The sequence below is a fragment of the Silurus meridionalis genome, chromosome 24, assembly GCF_014805685.1.
Source record: "Silurus meridionalis isolate SWU-2019-XX chromosome 24, ASM1480568v1, whole genome shotgun sequence".
Classification (NCBI taxonomy): Eukaryota; Metazoa; Chordata; class Actinopteri; order Siluriformes; family Siluridae; genus Silurus; species Silurus meridionalis.
In genome coordinates this window covers 7,589,985-7,611,370 of record NC_060907.1, presented here as the reverse complement: position 1 = coordinate 7,611,370, position 21,386 = coordinate 7,589,985, and the positions used below count along the sequence as shown (strand labels likewise).

At 36.9% G+C, this 21,386-nt stretch overlaps 1 protein-coding gene across 2 annotated transcripts in view; it reads left to right on the top strand.

Annotated features, from left to right (window-relative positions):
- Positions 1-21,386, top strand: part of nlgn4xa (neuroligin 4 X-linked a) — a 91,573-nt gene that overhangs the window by 51,608 nt on the left and 18,579 nt on the right. For both annotated transcript variants that reach the window (XM_046837836.1, XM_046837835.1), the window contains one exon: positions 18,659-18,844. In XM_046837836.1, the coding sequence (XP_046693792.1) occupies positions 18,659-18,844 (186 nt within the window). The remainder of the gene's footprint in view (positions 1-18,658; positions 18,845-21,386) is intronic.

Sequence of the window (21,386 nt, the reverse complement as noted above, 5' to 3'; positions counted from 1 at the left end):
CATGCCTTGTCGTGTTTTATTCCTTACTTAGAAGACTGATCCTGGATCGCAGATAGGCGCAATGCTTGTAAAAACGTGTTTTTCAGTCAAGCAAAAACCATTACTGGGTCTGCCAGCGGCTCTCAGTCTCCATCACTGTCTCGCCTCCCTGTACCTGACCTGAACGAGCTGTCATGAAACACACACACAAACACACACACACACAGATATTCTTATCCCAGACCTAACACGAACACACTTCTATCACATACCTGAATGAACTGTCATTGCAGCCAGCCAGCCTGGGGCCCGTCGAGCGATCACAGCAGACTATCACCCACCCTCGCAATCGTGTCCTGTCTACCTGAACGACCTGCCAGCGCACTTACACACTTCAGCTGTACGTTATAGGCCTCCAGCGGAGCAGAGAAGTGGTGCTGGTGCATTTACACTCTGTCACCCAGAGGCCGTTCATCAGTCACATGCTCACTATTGATCCTCATCCTGAAGCTGATTAAAGAGGACACTTGTAAAAAGGAAGAGAGAGAAGTTAAAAGTAGTGATGGAGGGGTATATTTAAATTTAAATGCTTAGAAATGATCATGCATTTAATTATTGACATATGCAGTTTTTTTTATTGAAAAAATTCAAAACACCACATATTTATACCTACATAATAGTCTGAGGCTGTCAAAGGTATGTTAAGCAGACCAGGAATTCTTTTTATCAGATTTATATGTTATTTGTTACTGTTGTTGACATTTAGCGCTATTTTACATTTCTTACATTACTAAACATCTACTATGAATGAGCCCCTGAATGTCTGCCTGTCCACTATTTTTACTTAACACACACAGTAAGGTGTAACATAAAAGCATTATATCACCTAACGTATAGGAACGGATTCACTGATTCACATCAGTGCATCGGCATAAAAGTTATCGAAATAATGCATCGATTTAAAAAGTGTACATCGGATACAATTAGTCATTTCTATCATGATGGATCACTTTTTAAATTTTTGCATTGGCAAAAAACAATATATTGATATATAATAATTAGTAGATGTGCTATAGGTTCATAACTTAGAAAGTGACCAATAATATATGACTAATATTTTATATGTAGATTAATTTCTCCACGCTAAACTGTTTTTCAATCACGCTCCCTCAGCGTCACTGCTCCTACGTGAATGTGATGTATCACAACACTACGGAGACCGAGGCGTGTCCTGAAAGTCCTATAGAATAGAGATTAACATGGCAGAGGTAGAGCTGCATCTTCCTGGAGACAAAACATGAAAATAACTAGTTTTATTATTATAACAGAGGCCTGTTTGTGAAAGGGCCATGCGTTAGAAGTCAGGAGGCACTTAAGAAAAAGATTCATTTTCTAATCTCTTTGGTGTTAGCACCATGATAATAACTGATGGTACAGACTAGCCACATATTAAAAGCTAGCTGTCACCAACAGACATCTCAAATTTGTAACCTCGGAAATGTTAGATATCATATACTAACTAGTTTGAATAAACAATGTTATTAACTAACTGTCATCATGCTAACTAGCAACAGCTGTATTGATTGTCTCACATATGTAAACTAACATGATAATAGATGGATACCAGCTAGCTGAATGCTAATAGCTAGCTGCCATCATGCTTACAAACAGAATCTTTTCATTTCTAAAATGGTAGATAACATAACTTAAATAAGGCAAATATTAAAAATTGCAGTGCCTGTCAAAGGCTTGGAAACATTTAGTCTTTTTATGGTTTTTGAGACCCTCATGCATTTTACTTTCAGTAAAACTCAAAGGCAAAAACACAAGAATTGGACAGTGAATGTCTGGAAGAAAGTTCAGTGGACAGATGAGTCCAAATTAAAAAAACGTTTGTCTCTAACAGAAGACTTATGATGTAATCAGACTGCCTCACCCCACAGTCAAACATGGAGCTGGAAGCTTAATGGTTTGGGTTGTTTTGGAACAGAGAGGGAATCCTAAACCAACATAGCGACCATTCCATACTTCAACACCATGCATCCGTCTAAACTGTGGCTAATTGGAACCAACTTTACCATACAATAAGACAATGTGCTGAAGTGTACGCCCGAGCTCTGTAAGCGTTATTAAGTGATATCTGTCATGGAATGATCTGCCCAGTCACTGAAACTAAATTCTATTGAACTGCTCTGGGATGAACTGGATTGCTAGAAAGGAATCTCCATGTAGTGAAGAACACCTTTAGCAAGTTTTACAAGATGCCTGGCAGCTGAAAGTTTGGAGAAACAACCTGTCTGGATACCAGGAGTGTGTAAAGCAGTTATTTATGCTAAGGGAGGATTTATCTATGAAAATTAAGTTAAACTTTTGCCCATTTATATATTTGTTTGGTCAAAGTAAACGTTCATACTGTCAAATTACCATAAGAACATGCATGTGTCTCTTAAAACAGTAAAATTCTAGATGTTTCCAAAACTTTTGACAGTCACAGTAACACTCAATGCTAAATAACAGCAGCTATTTTTAGTGTCTCTCAAAGGTAAATTATCCTGATAAAAAATCTTATAGAAACTAGATGAATACTGAAAGCTAGCCGTCACCTTGCTACAACACAATATAGCTAACAACCTTGCTAACAACACATAGCTCATTTAACTACTAAATCCTGAAACATGGACCTTTCCATATTTTAACACTTTATTTTTTGTCTCTCAAAGTAAACTAGCATGAAAATAACCGAGTATACAAACTAGCTGAATAATGTCACCTAAAACAGATTTATTCCATGACTCTCATGTTAGCATTGCATATACTGCTTGTATTTATTTCTGATCTTTTAACTGTTAGTGAAAAGTCAAAAGTCTGAGGAGAATAAGCTGAATGAGAATACCTCGCTGTAACCATACAAACTGCAATAAACACTGGAACATTTACTGTCATCATTTTTTTGCCCTTGAATACATAAATATCATGAAACTTTTCTTGTGAAAGAACTAATGGAAATACATTAAGCCTAGTTCATTTGGTGACGGATGAAAACAAAAATACTAAATACAAAAATACTTGGAAAATGCATCATGAAGGCTTCAGAAATAAAAAAATAAAAAAATCGAGATAATGGTGGCATTGTGGCACGATGAATTGAGAGAGCATCAGATTGTGAGCTTGTGAGAGCGAGGTGCGGGAGAGGGAGAAGCCATAAGATTGTAAGATTGAAAAGCCATCTTTTTAGAAATCTCATTAAAAACACTTCATTTTTTAAGAAGGCTGCATTACTTGACTAATCCAAATGAAACTGCATAAACTGCATACATTCATCACCGAGGGAGTAAACCTGCTCTGTGTCGTAATTTAGCACCACTAGAATCTCATCAGTTCCTGGAGAGGATGGGTTTGTGTGCTTTGCGTTTTTTTCACATTTGCTGTTTGCAGTACTTTAATAAAGCACTTCAGAGTTTTCAGGCTGCAAATGGGGCTTCAGAAAGGGGTCTGTATTTGCACAGAGACACACGCTATGTGTGTGTAAACATGTAACAGGCAGCCGCTGTCGAGTCCATGCCTGGCACTTTTTTGTTGTTTTTTCCCCCCTCTTCAGTGCTGAGCTTTTCGGCACGTCGTGATCCCTCACTTCCCCAGAGAGACAGATAGAGAGAGAGACAGAGAGAGGGAGAGTGTGTCGCATGTGAGCATTAGCTTCAGAGTGAGTTAACGATGGGCCAGTGTCAGAGAAACATGCCTGCCTGAGGCCTCTCTCTCTCTCTCTCTCTCTTTCTCTCTCTCTCTCTCTCTCTCTCTCACACACACAGACAAAAAAGAGTTCTTACAAGCTGTTAGCTTGTTGCCTGTTTCTGCTGTCATGCACTATATATATATATATATATATATATATATAGAGAGAGAGAGAGAGAGAGAGAGAGAGAGAGAGAGAGAATATGATAGACTGTATAACACATTATATAAAGTACAATTGTGACCTCAAAATTCTTGTTTGTCATTTATTTTTTAGGTCACATGTCATCTTAATGAGTATATGATATTACATGTTCCATTCTGTACTCGAGTATTACAGAAGATGTCATGTTTGACCGTTGATTCAGCAAAAATAATGACAAGGAGGATGTGTATGTGATTGTAGGCAATTATAGCGTACTGTGTTCTGGTTGCCTTGCATGTCATATATCTGTGATATATAATATTGTATATTGTATTTATTAATTTGCATGCACTAATATAACAGGATATCTGCTGGAAATGTATGAATATAAACATAAAACAATACCATAAATGACCTAAATTCATTCAGAAGTCTTTTCTTGCTTATAATGTAAATAGGACTAAGGTTTAAATGCAAATGAAGTCTGATGGATGTCTGTAAATGGCAATCATGGGCACGTACTGTTTGGTATTGTTGCAGGTATTATCATCCAAAAAGTCCAGTTATACTATTGTTTAAATGGTAATCCCAGACAGTAGACCTTTGGTCAGGGCAGGTTCATTGATGTCCCATTGCTGCACCTATACTAAAACTGATTAAAGGTTATTCATCTGTTTGTTTGTTTTTTTATACAGATTACATAACTACCTCTATAATATTTAAACCATTTCGAGGAATGAGCTCATTCTGACATGTATTTTGTAGTGGAGTGGTCTAGGTTGAGGCAGTCTGGAATTTCTTACAGCCATAAAATTTATATTTTGGAAAAAAGAGTAAATGAGTAAAAGAGTAAAAGTGTGTGAAGGTTTTGTATAACAACCAAATATAAACAGAATTGTATAAAAAAAAATGATTTGGCAACATGGCAGAGGTAGAGCTGCATCTTCCTGGAGACAAAACATGAAAATAACTAGTTTTATTATTTTTTATTATTTATTTATAGTGTTATTTATTTATATAGGTTTATGTGGTACTCCCACCATACTAGAAAATGTAAGTATAATGCATTAGAACATTTATTTTTAGACCCAAAGGAAAGGCTTTCTCTCAATTCCTTAAAAAAAACGCTGACACTTTTTTCAATAATAATAAAAAAAATTCATTTGTAAACTGCCCCTATGCATGACTGAATACGATTTGCTAGCATAACAGTACAGTTACAGAACAAGCATGAAAAAAAGTCTAAATGAAAGGGGTGTCCCCGACTAAGGGTTTACATAGTTTGTGGGGTTGGTGGTTGTGACACCAGGTAGTCAACAAGTTATTTTCTTTCACACACAGCACATAAAGTGAACAAAATGTCCAATGTGAATACACATTCATAAAGCGATAACGCATACCATTCACGATGTTTAAAACATCGCACAACCATGTAGAAGAAAGTATAATTAACCCTTTTGAACCTGTGCCTGTGCGAGCTGAAAGTACAGCGCGACATCGATGCACCGAAAAACAATCAAAAATTAATTTACAGAATTAAATTAGAACAGAATATACCTTTACAGAATCTCACAGACACTGTTCAATATTTAAATCCCTGCTGCCAAGATGCTTCTGTGTCCTGTGATCATGAAAATGGAAACGTCAATCTGTCACGGGAAGGGGATTTATACATGCACATTAAATCTGTTTGTCAAAAGCTTCTTTCTTTTTACATTTTTCTCAGTAGTTTAATGTGAAATTAGACAATGAGCACCACCATGTTACCGAAAATGGCTTGATTCTCTTTTATAACACCTCTGCGAAGATTCACCTGTGAGATTGCTAGTCGAATCAGGCTCCTCCTATGAAAGCATTGAATATTCAGGATCACCTCAACTAAACTATTGTTTGAAGTGCTATTGCCAGAATTCCTGACCAATCAGATTGTAGAATCAAACAGAAATTTGCATTGAACGAAAATGATTCGCTTTGTGAACGTTTACTAAATGGATGCAACCACTACACATGCTCTGTATAATGCATGTTAACTGGGGCGTGACATGGTGAAAGTGGTGTTTCCAAAAAAAAAAAAAACCTAAAAAAAGAAAGGAGCCTCATCTGGTTTGAAAGAAACAGGTGCAACAGGAAGCGCGTCACACACTCACAGTACTACACGCACTGCCTCGGAGAAGGCTTGCCGCAAATAGATGTAGTGCAGAGAGAGAAAAAAAAAACAGGAGTGAGAGACTGAACGAGGGAGAGAGAATAAAAAGAGAGAGAGAGAGAGAGAGAGAGAAACAAAAACTATATCAAAACGCAGTGTGGTCCAGAAAAAGACATCATCGATCAAAATATGTCTCTGTGACAGAAGCTGGAAGTGGAACAGAGAAAAGGGGTCCATTTATTACAGGGACTGCATTTTGCTGATAGATGGGAATATTTTCGCCTTTTTACAGTATCATACTCCTGCAGCTCCCTCGTTTATGCACGGCTGGCTGGAGCGCGTCTCTTCTACCCGAGCAGATTTACTCATTTAGCGACCTTTAAACGCAGAACCTCGAAGTCATGTCTTTTTGCGAATTAATTCATAAATTCGTGAGAGTTATTACTTTTTTCTTTCTTCCCCCTTGTGGCTTACTTATTGTGACCGTGGCCAGAAAAGGAAATGTATGCACTGCCCTGCACTTGTTCATCACCTCGCATACTCAGAGTTATGTACTCGAGTCCTGCAGTGGAATGCGGTACGGTGCGGAGTACTTACTCAAATTTTATGTATTTTATTTTCTAAGCTCTCTAATACATGGCTAGGGAACCAGAGCTCGAGATTGTAGCACGAGATTTTTATTACCTCGGGCGGAATTTAGTGAACATACGTTATTAGATCATACGGGTCATATATCACATCTGAGCATGTGTAGCCAGTTGCACTTTTTGCGCCTCAGCTGTGAGCTGGTGAATTCCCCGAGCTGAGAAGACACAGATTCTATCGCTACCCTGTGTGTTTTTCCTCCGTTTACACTCGATGCGAGTGAGAGCTGATCGTGCATAGGGATCACAGTCATGCTGAAATGACAGAAAGCAAATACGAAGCGGCTTATTGGATAAAAAAGAAAAGAAAAGAACGATTTTAAAATGGTGCCTTGTGTAAGAAGGGACTCAGACAAATCAACCAGTCGCACTGTTAATCCTAATTTAAAGATTGATGTACAGTATAGTGTCTTTCAAATTCTTACATACAACAATCAGGCAGAACATTATGGCCACCTGCTTAATATTTTGTTGGTCCCCTTAATGCTGCCAAAACAGTTCTGACCTGTCGAGCACCAACAGGAGTAACTTCTTCAGCAGTTTGAGCTACAGGAGCTCGTCTGTTGGATCGGACCACACGGACCAGCCTTTGCTCCCCACGTGCATCAATGAGCCGAGGCCCCCATGAACCTGTCGCCGGTTCACCAGTGTTCCTTCTATGGACCACTTTTGATAGATACTAACCACTGCAGACCAGGAACATCCCACAAGAGCTGCAGTTTTGAGATGCTCTGACCCAGTCGTCTAGACGTCACAATTTGGCCCTCGTCAAATTTACTGAAATCCAACCTGCTTGTTGAGGAGGGCATGGGAGATTTCTCCTCTGAACAAATTCATCAATGCTTGGTTGTTTCTTTTTGTTAAAAAAACAAAATAAGAAATAGCATTTGAGTATGCGAGCTAAAGCAATTTGTGTAAATCAACATTTGTATTGTATTTTGCAGATGGCAAGTTGCCAACCATGCTTAAAAAAATCTATCTAAAATGTAATATTGTCTTTACAATTTCTGTTTAAAAAATACACAGACATTTTGTTTATTTATGGACCTAGATCTAGAATATATAATGAATTAAATTTTGTAAAACCAGGAAATAATATACGCATCAATTAAATAGACAAAATTTATAAACAAGCATTTAAACGTATCAGCGCTTACCGTGCTGATGTTTCACCTTGTGTGTTTTCTTTTCACATGCTCGTGTATCACTATGGTAATTCCATACCACACAAGCTCATCTTTGCTTAACTTAAACGTACAGTTTTCTTTGTTGTGTTTAATACAAATTGCTCCCATGCCTTGGATGACTTTGGACTTACACTTTTTTTTTCTGATGCTAGTTGACCCTGTATTGTCCGCCATTTTCGCATGCAGCTGTGTTATCTTGCCGTCGCGTTAAACCATAATTTGAGCAGCCCAACCAATCGAGAACGGCATTCGCTGACATATATTTTTATATGGTAACTCAGTGAATAAGATTCTGGGTCCCTAAATGGAAGGTCAAGGGTTCAAGCCCCAGTATCGCCAAGCTGCCACTCTTGAGCTCCAGGGGTGCTGTATCATGGCTGCCCCTGCCTTCTGACGCCAACTTCCTAACATTGCTGAGATATGCAAAGAAAGATTGGGTCATCAGGGTTTCTGCCTTATGCTAAAGCATGCTGGTAGTTGGCTGTGGTATGTTTACCTTAGATGTTGTTCTTATTATTAGCATTATTGCTGTTGTTAAACTAGTACAGTCGAGTTTATGTCCAATCTAGTTGAAGTTTATGTCTTGTAGTATTTGTTTAGGTGTATTTGTGACTCACTTAGCTCCTTAAAAATGTCTATGGATTATTTGTGGTCAATTGGTGAACGTCTGGCAGCACTTCTATCGCAGTCAGCTTCGTCAAAAGCTCCATCCTTGGATGTGTGCAGCTTTGAATAAAAGCATCTGCCAAATGAATAAATGCAAAGTAATTGGAAAATGCATTTTTTTTTCCCAATGACAGTTTTCACTGTGCAAACAGCAGATGGCAAACCACTAAATATACATTAAACAGAAACTTAAGTGACAGCTAAGAATGTGTACATTCACCAGAAGACGAAAAGATATCAGAGAACAGGACGTTGGCATTTGCTTGCTAGTCTTAAGCAACTCTGACTTGAAAATCTCTCATCACAAAGAGTAAATAGGGAACGCTATATTAGCTAAGAATTTGTAGGGAATGCAGTAAGTGTGTCCTTTTTTCACATTTCTAATAATGACACCTTCAAGACAGGTGACCAGTTTTAAATCCAAGGGCTTAATGGATTTTTTTTTTCCACCAGTGATTGCAGATGCACATTGACAGCTAGTCTTGCTTGGTGTCTCGTTTAGCTGCCAATCAGACGATATTATGTAATGTAACCTCAAGCCTTCTGACATGTATCAGCCATGAAAATGTGTGCTTGTCTTGTGGTTTGTAGGTTAATGGTTCTGCCCGTATGCCGGCAGACATTAAATAATTGAAACGTACCTGTCAGATTTCGAGTGAGCTGTAGATGTGAGGGGAAAAACGTAGCTTTTACTCTCTTGCAGTTCTTTAAGCATGTTTTAATGGTTAATGCGTGTAGCTTGATACCAGGAAGGGTTCTGATTGGATCAGTTTTTGAAAGGGACAATCTATACTTACTATATTAAGGGTTTTGGCAGGGTGGAAAAGAAAGAAAAAAACGAAAGAAAGAAAGAACGAATGAGTTCTCAATTAAAAGAAAATGGTTTTAATAGCTTTTTCCAGATGGTCTTTAATCTCTTCAGTCTCAGTCTTTCCAAAAAGTTATATGGTATGGGTAATCTGAAAACCCATTAACATGATGAAAATCTTGTTTTATTGTTTGTTTTTATTTATCTGATTAATCTTTTTGGAAATATCTGTGCATTATACAACAGAAGTGTCTAACAGGGAACTATATAATATAATTTATATATGTAGTCACCATATTTGTCCATAAGTGTTGTGTCATAGTGCATTGTAACAATGGAGGCAAAGCTTAAAGTTTACATTTTCAAATACAGAAAAACATTCAGGTTTATTATATAGCGGCCTGTTGGTGACTGTGATTATTTTCATAGTACAAAACAGCTTTAATTGTTTTATTTTCGATACATTTATATGTTTTAACATTGGTGGATTTTATTCACTCACAAGTTTGTGGGCATAAATGCATTAAATATATGCCATAATAATAATCATTTAACATCCATCTACATATCCTTTACACACACAATTGTATAGGATGCCTGTTTTCTCTTTACTTATACTAGGAAAACCAAACCCGTGCACAAAGCCAGCTCCATGAAGTTATGTGTTACATGGGTTGGAGTGGAAGATCTCCTGTTATAGAGCTCTGACCTCAACCCTATTGAAAACCTTTAGGATAAACTGGAACACTGACTGCACAAATATTAACTGATATTTATAAATCTGAATATCATGCATATGCACAATAGAGAACGCTATGGTATGGTCGTGAGCAAACATACAGACTCTTCACGTATCTGTTTTACCACAAGACCAAATCGCTCAGAGTTTTATCGCGAGAGTTGGTGTCGAGGTACTGTATATGTATGTAATGTACAGTGTACATGTGAAAATGCATCTTTTTTCATCTGAAGAAAATTGCTCAGAATAAACAAACTCGTGCCAAACTTTCTGTTCCAAATCATCCGGTCGTAATTACGGATGTAAAAAATAAACGCTATCGGCACGCACATCTTTTTGCCCGTCACGGCCCTTCGATGGTGAATTCACAGTGCAATAGTCTGCATGGAAATCCAAATATTGGCAGCACACAGCATGCGTCTAGCTAAGGTTGGTTTGTTTAGACTTGGCAAATGAAATAAATGAGCTTTGACTGCGTTGTTGTGCTAACCCTTCTTGGCTGTCGTCTCATCATCCACTTAGACTGAGGATTTTGCTGCAGCCTAAGTGTGGATTGTTACAGCTGTTTGATGGTGTACACGTTGAAAAAACGGGATCTGCAATGCGTCAGGCTTTGTCTTTTTTTCCCCCCTTTCTTAAAAAAAGACAAAGCGTGGATCCGATCAGTATTCAGCAGTGCTGTGCACTATGCCAGGTAAATATAAAATTTAGAATAGGCGATGCATCGGAGGAATAATAAACGTATGGTATACTGGAATGGTGAACAGAGAAGCTGAAGAAGTTTAAAGGTCACAACCCATAATCCTTAGCAGCTGGGCTGATTTGAGAAAAGGCTTCCTGTCTGTGCTACACTTTGTATGTGCATTTGTGTGTGTGTGTGTGTGTGTGTGTGTGTGTGTGTGTGTGTGTGTGTGACCTGACCCTGCTCAGCTAATCCGCAATGTTCCCCTCACATCACTCCCTTTGATAATTAACATTTCATCTGGGAAGCAAAAGGATTATCTTGCTGACAGCGAGCACAATTAGGAGCTATTAACATCACTCTGTCAGGACGCTGGCGTTCTTTTTTTCATATCTCCTCCCCATAAATCTTTTCACTTTTTTGGATATTTTAACAACAAAATTTTCAGCCACAGAATAAATAGAGTCTTTAATTCATTCGTTCATCTTAAGTAAGTGCTATGGCAGGGTTATGGCTGGAATACACCCTGGATTGGGATGCAAGTTCATTCACAAACATTCCTTTATACCAAATTACTATTTAGAGTTGCTATATTTTGAGGAGGTTAGTGAGTTAATGCTGTTCCGAGTCAACATTTGTTGAGTTGTATTTAAGTTATCATAAATATATATTCAAAATACTGTACTCATTTTCTTCATGTATTTACAATTTTCATATTTTATGTTTTAAGACTAACTTTCAACTTTTATACTACCATTTCTATTAGTAAATATATACAATAGAACACTAAAAGACTACTACTGGTAATAATAATATTTATCAGCAACATAGAAAAAACGAAAATTATACATATATATATATATATATATATATATATATATATATATATATATATATATATATATATATATATATAAAACTAATATTATAACATTATTATATAATATATGAATATATATATAATATATTATGAATACTAATAATATTAATAGAACAATATAATTAATACTGAAGACAATAATAATGATGATTATTATACTTATCATTGTTATTATTAATAATAGTAAAAGTCTGAGACACGTGTATATATACAGTATAATAATTTACAGTAATATATACAGACACGTCTATACAATATATACTGTATATATACACACGTGTGTCTCCTACACTACAACTACTACTACTATTAATAATTAGTAAAAATAATAATTACATTTCATGTTTTATTCATTGTTTGATCAAGGTTTTTAGTGCATGACATTAAATGAACAAATTCTAAATTAGAATATTGTCATTTTTAACATCAAATGTTTTAAAACAGCATTAGAATAGATAGTTTATCTATTTTATGTATTTACCTATGCACGTAGTGATTTATGTGCAAAAAACGAATGAAGTACATTTCGTTTTTTTTCTTGGACCCAAATTTATTCATTAACTAACAAACGGAAGCCATCAAATAAATGATATATCAGCCCATACACCTTTTAGCTAAATAAAAATATATAATAGCAATGAATATTAATTATGAATTTCAACATGAATCTCAGGGCGAGAAAAGAAAAAAGATGTGCCAGAGTGTTGAAATGTAATGTTGTGAGACGCTGTGATCCCGAGAAGAGAACACGCTGTGTACAAGGCAATAAACCAAAACCAAATAGACTACTGATCTGTCAGATGTACCTGAACAACTCTGATACAGGGGATCTAAAAAAGTTTACACATTACTGTTAGAATTACAGGGGTTACAAAGATTTTCAAAGTCATTTCTAAGATTTTTTTATAGGATTTATATCTGCTCAATGAAAAATGTAATTAGTTACAAAACAAAGGAAGCCAAATAAACAAGAAAGAAACCAAAAACATACTAAAAAAAATAAAAAATTGTCACCTGATCATGGTGTAACAACAAAGACCAAAATCAAACCTTAGGAACATAACAAACAGAAGACGAATGGTTCAGGTATTGGATGCAACTTAAGTGCTCAGGTGTAAAAACAAACATGTGACTTTGTGCAGTGGCAAAGTCTTTTTCTGAAGACATTCCTTTTATTGACATGGAATTTTGCTTGGATTCTTATTGTGCTGGGGCTGGAAATTTTCTTCTGCTGTCTACCAGGGACCCACAGGTTTCGTATCATTGCCTGATACTTCCACCACCATGCTTCACTATGAATGTCATGTACTTTGGGTGATTATATCTTTTTTTTTTTTTTTTTTTTATAAAATATGTTATAGAACTATGATTAATACATCTTATTTTGCACTTATCAGACCATAACACATTTTCAGATGGGTTTGGCATATTTGCATGTATGTTTTAAAAAAAATAGGCAGGCTTAGATGCTTTGTTTCCTTGTGATACAGTGGATCTTACCTCATTTTGCATGACGTGAACCGTAGTTTCCAGATATTTATTCTTGTAGTTTCTTCAATGTTGCTGTTGATATCTTTGCAGTCTTGATGGTAAAATGTTCTTCTTGTCTTTTCATAAATCTCGGGAAGGACGTCATGCTCTTGGTAATGTAACTGTAGCTCCCCAAGGTGAGCATTTTGGGTACAGTCATATAACCCATTGTATATGGCTGTGTACAACTTGTACAACCAGGGTTTTCTAACCATTAGATGTTTTGATGGATGATTATCACTTGCTAGATCTTATTGAAGTAAAAAAAAAACAACAATCCCATATGACCTTCAGTTCATTCATTCATTAAAAAAAGTAAACTCATTTTGACAGGGGTGTGTAGACTTTTTATACCCTTTACATTATCTTACTATTGCCTTCAGAAATATGCTATTGGGTCAAAATAAAAAAGATACAATTTTGAAATCTGGTGAAAAGGTAAAATCTGAGCATTAATTTAGTTGACATGGCATATTGTTTGAAATGAAATAACACAGAAATCTTAATGTCTAATGCCAATAAATGCGTAACTGTAAAGCAATGTTCAAGTGAAAGGAAGATCCATGGAGTATGTAATGCATCTCTCTCTCTCTCTCTCTCTCTCTCTCTCTCTCTCTCTCTCTTTTCTCTCTCGCTCCAGCTCACATCCAGCTGTGCTTAATGATCATTTTTGTGCATAAATAATGTTGCTGAACATGCTGCGTGATTAATATTGTTTTTAACCGGGAGCCGGCCAAAACTTTTAATACACAGCTTCCAACATTATTACTCATCTCAGCACATTTTTTTTAAAGATCGATACTTTTCTAGGCAGCGGTGATAATGGAGAGATGGAGAGAAAAAGATGCTTTAGGAAAATCTCCACCTCAAACACACACTTTCCTACACCTACATTTTTATGCCAAGGCCATTTATTGTGCATTGTTAATTTGCTCTTTCGTTTTTTTTTTTTTTGCACCAAATGTAAATCCTCCATCCAGCTCTTTTTTGCATAATTATACCGTTCACACATTGTTGATAATAGCAGTGTGCTCCTGCTTGCTACTCGATCCACTCTCAGACTGCAATCACATCAAGTATTAGAAGGGAAGAGTCTGAAGGACAGCTGTATGTCCAGTGTCACTCGAATTGTTGATCTGTCCCTGGTGTTTGGACAGAGCTGCTTATAATGCTGACGGAAGCTTCTGCCAGCTTCATTTTTTTAATACAGTCAGAGATTAACAAGGACCGGTGAGATAGGGGCAGAGAGCCGATGAAGGCCGAGCCTTAATCCCTACACCGGAGACCGCATTAATGCTCAGTAATATCTCTAACCTGGAAGTGTAGAATGTTCCGGAATACCTGAGTGAGCCATAAACAGCTTTGTGTGAAAAAAAAGGACTAGTCAACCCTCACAAGGAAATAAAAAGGTTCACGTGCCAAAATTAATTTTACAAATATTCAGCTGAAATGAGACCACCTAGGCACCAATAATTTTGTCACATGCTACATTTTTCAACACACACACACACACATATATATATATATATATATATATATATATATATATATATATATATATATATATATATATATATATATATATACACACACACACACTCACCGGCCACTTTATTAGGTACACCTGTCCAACTGCTCGCAAATTTCTACTCAGCCAATCACATGGCAGCAACTCAATGCATTTAGGCATGTAGACATGGTCAAGACGATCTGCTGCAGTTCAAACCGAGCATCACAATGAGGAAGAAAGGTGATTTAAGTGACTTTGAACGTAGCTGGTCTGAGTATTTCAGAAACTGCTGATCTACTGGGATTTTCACGCACAACCATCTCTAGGGTTTACAGAGAATGGTCCGAAAACGAGAAAATATCCAGTGAGTGGCAGTTCTGTGGGCACAAATGCCTTGTTGATGCCAGAGGTCAGAGGAGAATGGCCAGACTGGTTCGAGCTGATAGAAAGGCAACAGTAATCCAAATAACCACTCATTACAACCGAGGTAAGCAGAAGAGCATCTCTGAACGCACAACACATCGAACCTTGAGGGGGATGGGCTACAGCAGAAGACCACACCGGGTGCCACTCCTGACAGCTAAGAACAGGAAACTGAGGCTACAATTCGCACAGGCTCACAAAAATTTTACAATAGAAGATTGGAAAAACGTTGCCTGGTCTGATGGGTCTCGATTTCTGCTGTGACATTCTGATGGTAGGGTCAGAATTTGGCGTCAACAGCATGAAAACATAAATCCATCCTGCCTTGTATCAACGGTTCAGGCTGGTGGTAGTGGTGTAATGGTGTGGTGGATATTTTCTTGGAACACTTATTAGTACCATTCGAGCATCGTGTCAATGCCACAGCCTACCTAAATATTGTTGCTGACCATGTCCATCCCTTTATGACCACATATTATGAAGCGCAAATCATCTCAGACTGGTTTCTTAAATATGACAATGAGTTCACTGTACTCAAATGACCTCTACAGTCACCAGATCTCAATCCAATAGAGCACCTTTGGGATGTGGCGGAACGGGAGATTCGCATCATGGATGTGCAGCTGACAAATCTGCAGCAACTGCGTGATGCTATCATGTCAATATGGACCAAAATCTCTGAGGAATGTTTCCAGTACCTTGTTGAATCTATGCCACGAAGGATTATGGCAGTTCTGAAGGCAAAAGGGGGTCCAATCCGGTACTAGTAAGGTGTACCTAATAAAGTGGCCAGTGAGTGTGTGTGTGTGTGTGTGTGTGTGTGTATATATATATATATATATATATATATATATATATATATATATATATATATATATATATATATATATTAAAATTCCTCTCAAACAGTAGAAACACCAGACTGATCACACATAAATCAAAAAATGTCTTATTTGGAATGCTGGACCACAGGATGCATTCACACCTTCACAACTATGAACTGTAATGAATGGACATTCAGTGCCACCCAGATGAGAACTTTATAAATCTGCTTCCCCTCAAGGTTTCTTCCACATGCCAATTTAAGGAGTTTTCCTTACCACAGTCACCAATGGCTCACTTATTAGGGTCAAACTTATACATTCTTTTATTACCTCTTTATAAAAAAGACAATATGAGACAATGTGCATTGTTAAAAGCACTATACATATAAAACTGAATTGAATTAAATTAAATTGTGGTTTGGACCAAGAAACTACTGTAAGAATTCTACCAAACTATTAAATATTCCAAGAAGAGGCTCTGTGCTGTTAGGGTACTTGGCTCAGTCATTACCAGCCAATACCCCAGTGTTTCACACTAAATATTGTACTGCAGAAAATGTCCCTGTCTAACGTGAGTATACATTTTAATCAGTAAGAGTTATTATTGACTATTGTGGCACTGTCTATGTTTTGAAGTCTTCATTAGGAAGTAAACATGTCTTGGCAGTCGTATTTACACCAAGGCCCTGGGCTGTCTGTTCAAGGGGTTCTAGAGTTGCCAGTGTTGTAATCCCTCTAGAATCATGTCAGCATGACCAAGTAAATCTGTCCTCTGCCTGCACGTACTCCTTATCCTATTTGCCCTGAACTGTTCTGGTCTATAACAGCACCCTCCAGAGGGGAATGAGGCCAAGTCTAGCCGAGAGAATGGCGCAGACACCCTGGAGGCTGACGCGAAGGCATCGCTAATGGGTTTAAGCCACTTGGCTAATGTGTCAACACGTCATTGTTCTGTTTTTTGTGGGGTTGGTACTGTAAACAAGTTTAAAGCTGTTTGGTGCAATAGGGCATATTTGTTTTTTACAGGTTTAATGGAATGGTATTTTCCACAGCTATTTGGAGAAATTAGAGGTAGCCATGCAGAGTGAACTTTCCCCACTCACCCAAGAGCTTCCTTGGTGGAAAAATGTCCTTGTATTTCAATTCATTTAATAGATTTATTTCATCTAACCACACCCAGAACATGTAGGCTTGATCTGAGTACCACTTTTGATGTAAAACGTTGCCAAGATCATATTACAAGGCAATTCCTCAAGACGTCACTGGATACTAGGAGACTATTAAGTGGAATGGATGATTTAGTGCTCCATAGACACTGCAAAAGCAATGACATAGGTTCCTGATAGTGGACCAAAAAAGTATCTGCCATGCTGAGAGTGCATTATAATTATAATTATACTCATATAATTGAGCAATTTCATTTTTTTTCCACATCACAGCAAGGATCTCACAAAGGTCACTGCCAAGCTGTCACTTTCCCCCCATATCATTTGAATGACTTATTTTAAACACAGCAATAATTGGGAAACATTTCCAATCCCATTCCAAAAGAGCAGACAACGATCACGGTAATATAAAATAAAATAAAATAAAAGGAATGTAAGCTCAACCATTTCTAAATAGATGGCTAAATAACCCACTAAAAGTGCACCTTGGATGACTCTCTGTTCATCCAAGGTGCACATCTGCATGTCGTTTTGATCCCAACGTGAAAGATGATGGGAAAAAAATTGGGATTATTAGGGCAGCCATTAGTGCCCTCTACACAGAACAACTCTTCTTTAGGAGCATATTTTAGGGTTATGTTTCAAACATGCACTTCTTTGATGGGCAAAAAGGTGAGGAGGCTTTTGTAATAGATTTAGTACGGTGAAAAAAACACAAATGGTACCCAGAAATTCTCATCTCAGGCCATACATCATTATAAAAGCCGAGAGGAGCCATTTAGAAAATCCCTACTAAGAGCAGAAAGCTTCAGTGGAAATAATACATTAGAATGAATTTTCACGAGTTCATGAGCAAAAACATTTGAATAATTAAAGACACTCAAATGTATACATATGTCGTAATATAATTATTATAAAGGGTCCATGACTGCACATATAAATCCAGTGCCACAAATTGACAAAGGTAATAAATACGTGTGACAGAGAGAAGAGTGGTCGAATGCTGGCTGTGAATTGTAGGAATTACAAGAACGAGCGAGTAAATGGCTATTTATAGTCTGTGTGTTTTAGTGAGTGTCTTTTAACTCATAAAATGAAAAGCTGTTGCCATGAGAGCAACAGTTAAAAATCCTTAAAAATATGACTGCATTCTTGTCCTCCAACCATTCTGGCTTTTCATTTCCCAGTGATGCAGAAACCCTGTTTTAAGGAAGATACAGTACTGCGCTGTGGATGTCCATCTGATGCACAAATTCTACTTCCTATAATACGTTTATTGTATATACATATGCATATTTAAATATATTAGATTTACATACATTGCTCTTTGCACTTCTGGTTATATGCTAAACTGCATTTCATTGGCCCTGTGCCTGTACTCTGCACACTGACAATAAAGTTAAATCTAATCTGATCTAATCTATTTTAATGATCTTAAAGAAGATCTTAAAGAAGAAACTACACTGCCCAGGTTTAATCATTCACACCTTACACCTCCTCTTTCTCCCACAACAAAATAGATGCTAAATCCTTTGTGATATTTTACGTGTAGGATTCTTCTTCATTATAGTTATGCTGTTCTAATCTCTGTCAACAGGATTTCTAAGCACAGGAGATCAGGCCGCCAAAGGGAATTATGGACTGTTGGACCAGATTCAAGCCTTGCGGTGGATCAAAGACAACATCCAGGCCTTCAAAGGAGATCCAAAAAGGGTGACGATATTTGGATCAGGAGCTGGAGCATCATGTGTTAGTTTGCTGACCCTGTCCCATTATTCAGAGGGTATGTAGCACTAGATTACTACCTATTTTTACAAGCATGATTGTATTTATTGTAAATGTGTTGGATCAAATGTGTGTGTTTGTTAAATATGTATGTCAGTGGATTTCAAGTGAGATCCAGGGGTTCAAGCATGGCCAGGGGTCTTTAAGAATTTATTGCCTTTTAGCATTAAGTTCTTATAGTAAGCCTGTTTAACTTTTTAACTGAATTTAATTGGGGTATCCAAACCTTGAAAATGAATGTTCCCAAAAAAATAATGATGCTAATGGGTCTTGTCAGTGGCGTTCTAGTGCTGCAGTCAATAACCAGAAAATGACTGTGGAAATTAAAATCATAAGCCTAATACTTAAACACTTGAATTTAAATACTTCTGTTCTCTTTCAGTTCATATATTTAATTTGTCTTGATGCAAACTAATACTAATAATAATATTAATAATATTAATGAATACAAACTGCACATTTTAGGGTCTGAAAATCTGTCCTAATTCAAGTTTTCTGTAAAATCCCCCACCAGTGATTTTTTGATCTGGGATAAAAAAAAAAGTGGTCTATATATTTCTGCTTACATTTACAGCATCTAATAGACTCCTAAGACTAAGACTTACAGAAGTGCTTTGTAATCACCATCAGAAAAATGATCCTCATACAATTCATTAAGTCAGAGTGTGAGAATGTGATCAAGCTAAAACCTTATTAGGGAGGCTAGTACAGCCAGGAAAAGGAAAGCGCATGAGTTAAAGGATTTATCTATTACAGGACCCTAAATGCTGAGCTCCCAAAATATCTCCAAAGTATGAAATTAATGAGTGACCACTGCCCAAACCTTCAGCCTGCTACATGAACTATTACTAATCTAATATGCACACTTGTTTTAGCAATTATACCGGATGAATAATACAACACCACAATACTGAAGATTCTATCTGCAGAATAATAATGCTATTTTGGAGTGCCTTTGGAATACCCTTGGCTTGTTTTCAATGCTAAAAATGTCGTTCTAAAGCTGTTTAACCACTTAAGCACTTTTCAGACATTGAATACTATCCACTCTTGAAAGCACTCTGGAAATTTTTTTTTTATCCCATTAGAGTCTATTTGAATGCAGTAGCTAAAAACCAGCCCACTGATGCTCAACATCAGCCTACAAAGCTTACCTTCCGGTGGTAAAAAAAACAGCCCAGATCGAAGTGAAATCTCATAATGGATCAAATGACCTCTGGCAACAGCTTTTCTTTCCCCCAGAAACTGCAATTCAATCTGGACTGAGGATGTGACACACTTGATTAAAATAATGCCGGACGAAAAACCCACAGTACTCCGCTGCGTTTCTTGCCTAGAAAGGCTAGCTCTGATTTATGAACATGTTCTAAATTCTATAAAGCATACTGTGAATAGCACTTAATAGCATAGTATTTCCATTTCTAACCAACTAGGTTTTTCAGACACAACATGGTTATGCTGTTACCTGTCATTGAAAGATGTCAGTGAACAAAAACACATTTATTTGGATAATATCAAAAGATACAAATAAAAAAAAAAAATTGGCTACAAAGACTTTCCATTATTCATCCTTAGTAACTGCCTGATCAGTGTTGCAGTGGTTTAAATAAGGCTATACTATATGACAATACAAAGAAATAAAACGTGGCTATATTTTAGAGTCAATGTGCAACTTGTAGCAGTGCAGATTTACTGTCCTCTAAATATAACTCAGCATACAGCCATTATTGTCAGAATAACTGGCAACAAAAGTGAGTACACCATCAGTGATAACAGCTGTATGTCGTGTAGATATGCAAAGCCCTATACATCATTTTCATGTTATTAAGAACAGTTAGAATTTGGTGCTTTAAGTACAATTCTCTTATACTCACCACTGGATGTTCCACATGGCACCTCATGGCAAAGAACACTGAGGATTTGAGAACTGGAATTAGAAGCGCCATGTGTTTAACATCCAGCAGCTCTGTAATGTCATTATGGAGGCGTGGAAGTGGATCCAAGCAACAACTTGTGCAGCTCTTTTGAATTCCATGTCCAGGAGGATTAAGGCAGTGCTGGATAACAATGGTCCTCACACAAAATATTAACACTTTGGACACAGTTTTGATATGTTCACTTATGGTGTACTCACTTTTGTTGCTGTTATTTTGGCAATAATGGCTGTATGTTAAGTTATTATTAGAGGACAGTAAATCTGTACTGCTGTACAAGCTGCACATTGACTTCTCTAAAATATATCCAAGTTTTTTTTTCTATAGTATTGTCCCTTGAGAAGATACACCTAAACGGTTGCTAAAATGTAAGGGGTGTACTCACTTTTGTGAGATACTGTATATATACTAGTTTGTTTAGGTTTTAGATTAGAAAACAAACTAAATGTTTCAGAAATGATCTCCGGCGATGAACAATTACAGTTGCACATAGTTCTATGCCATGTAGACAGTTATAGTAGGTTTGTTTTAGTGTCTTTTAAAACTATTAATATGGTTAAAAATCTGTTAAAATTTAAGCCACACCCATACAGTAAAAATAAAGAA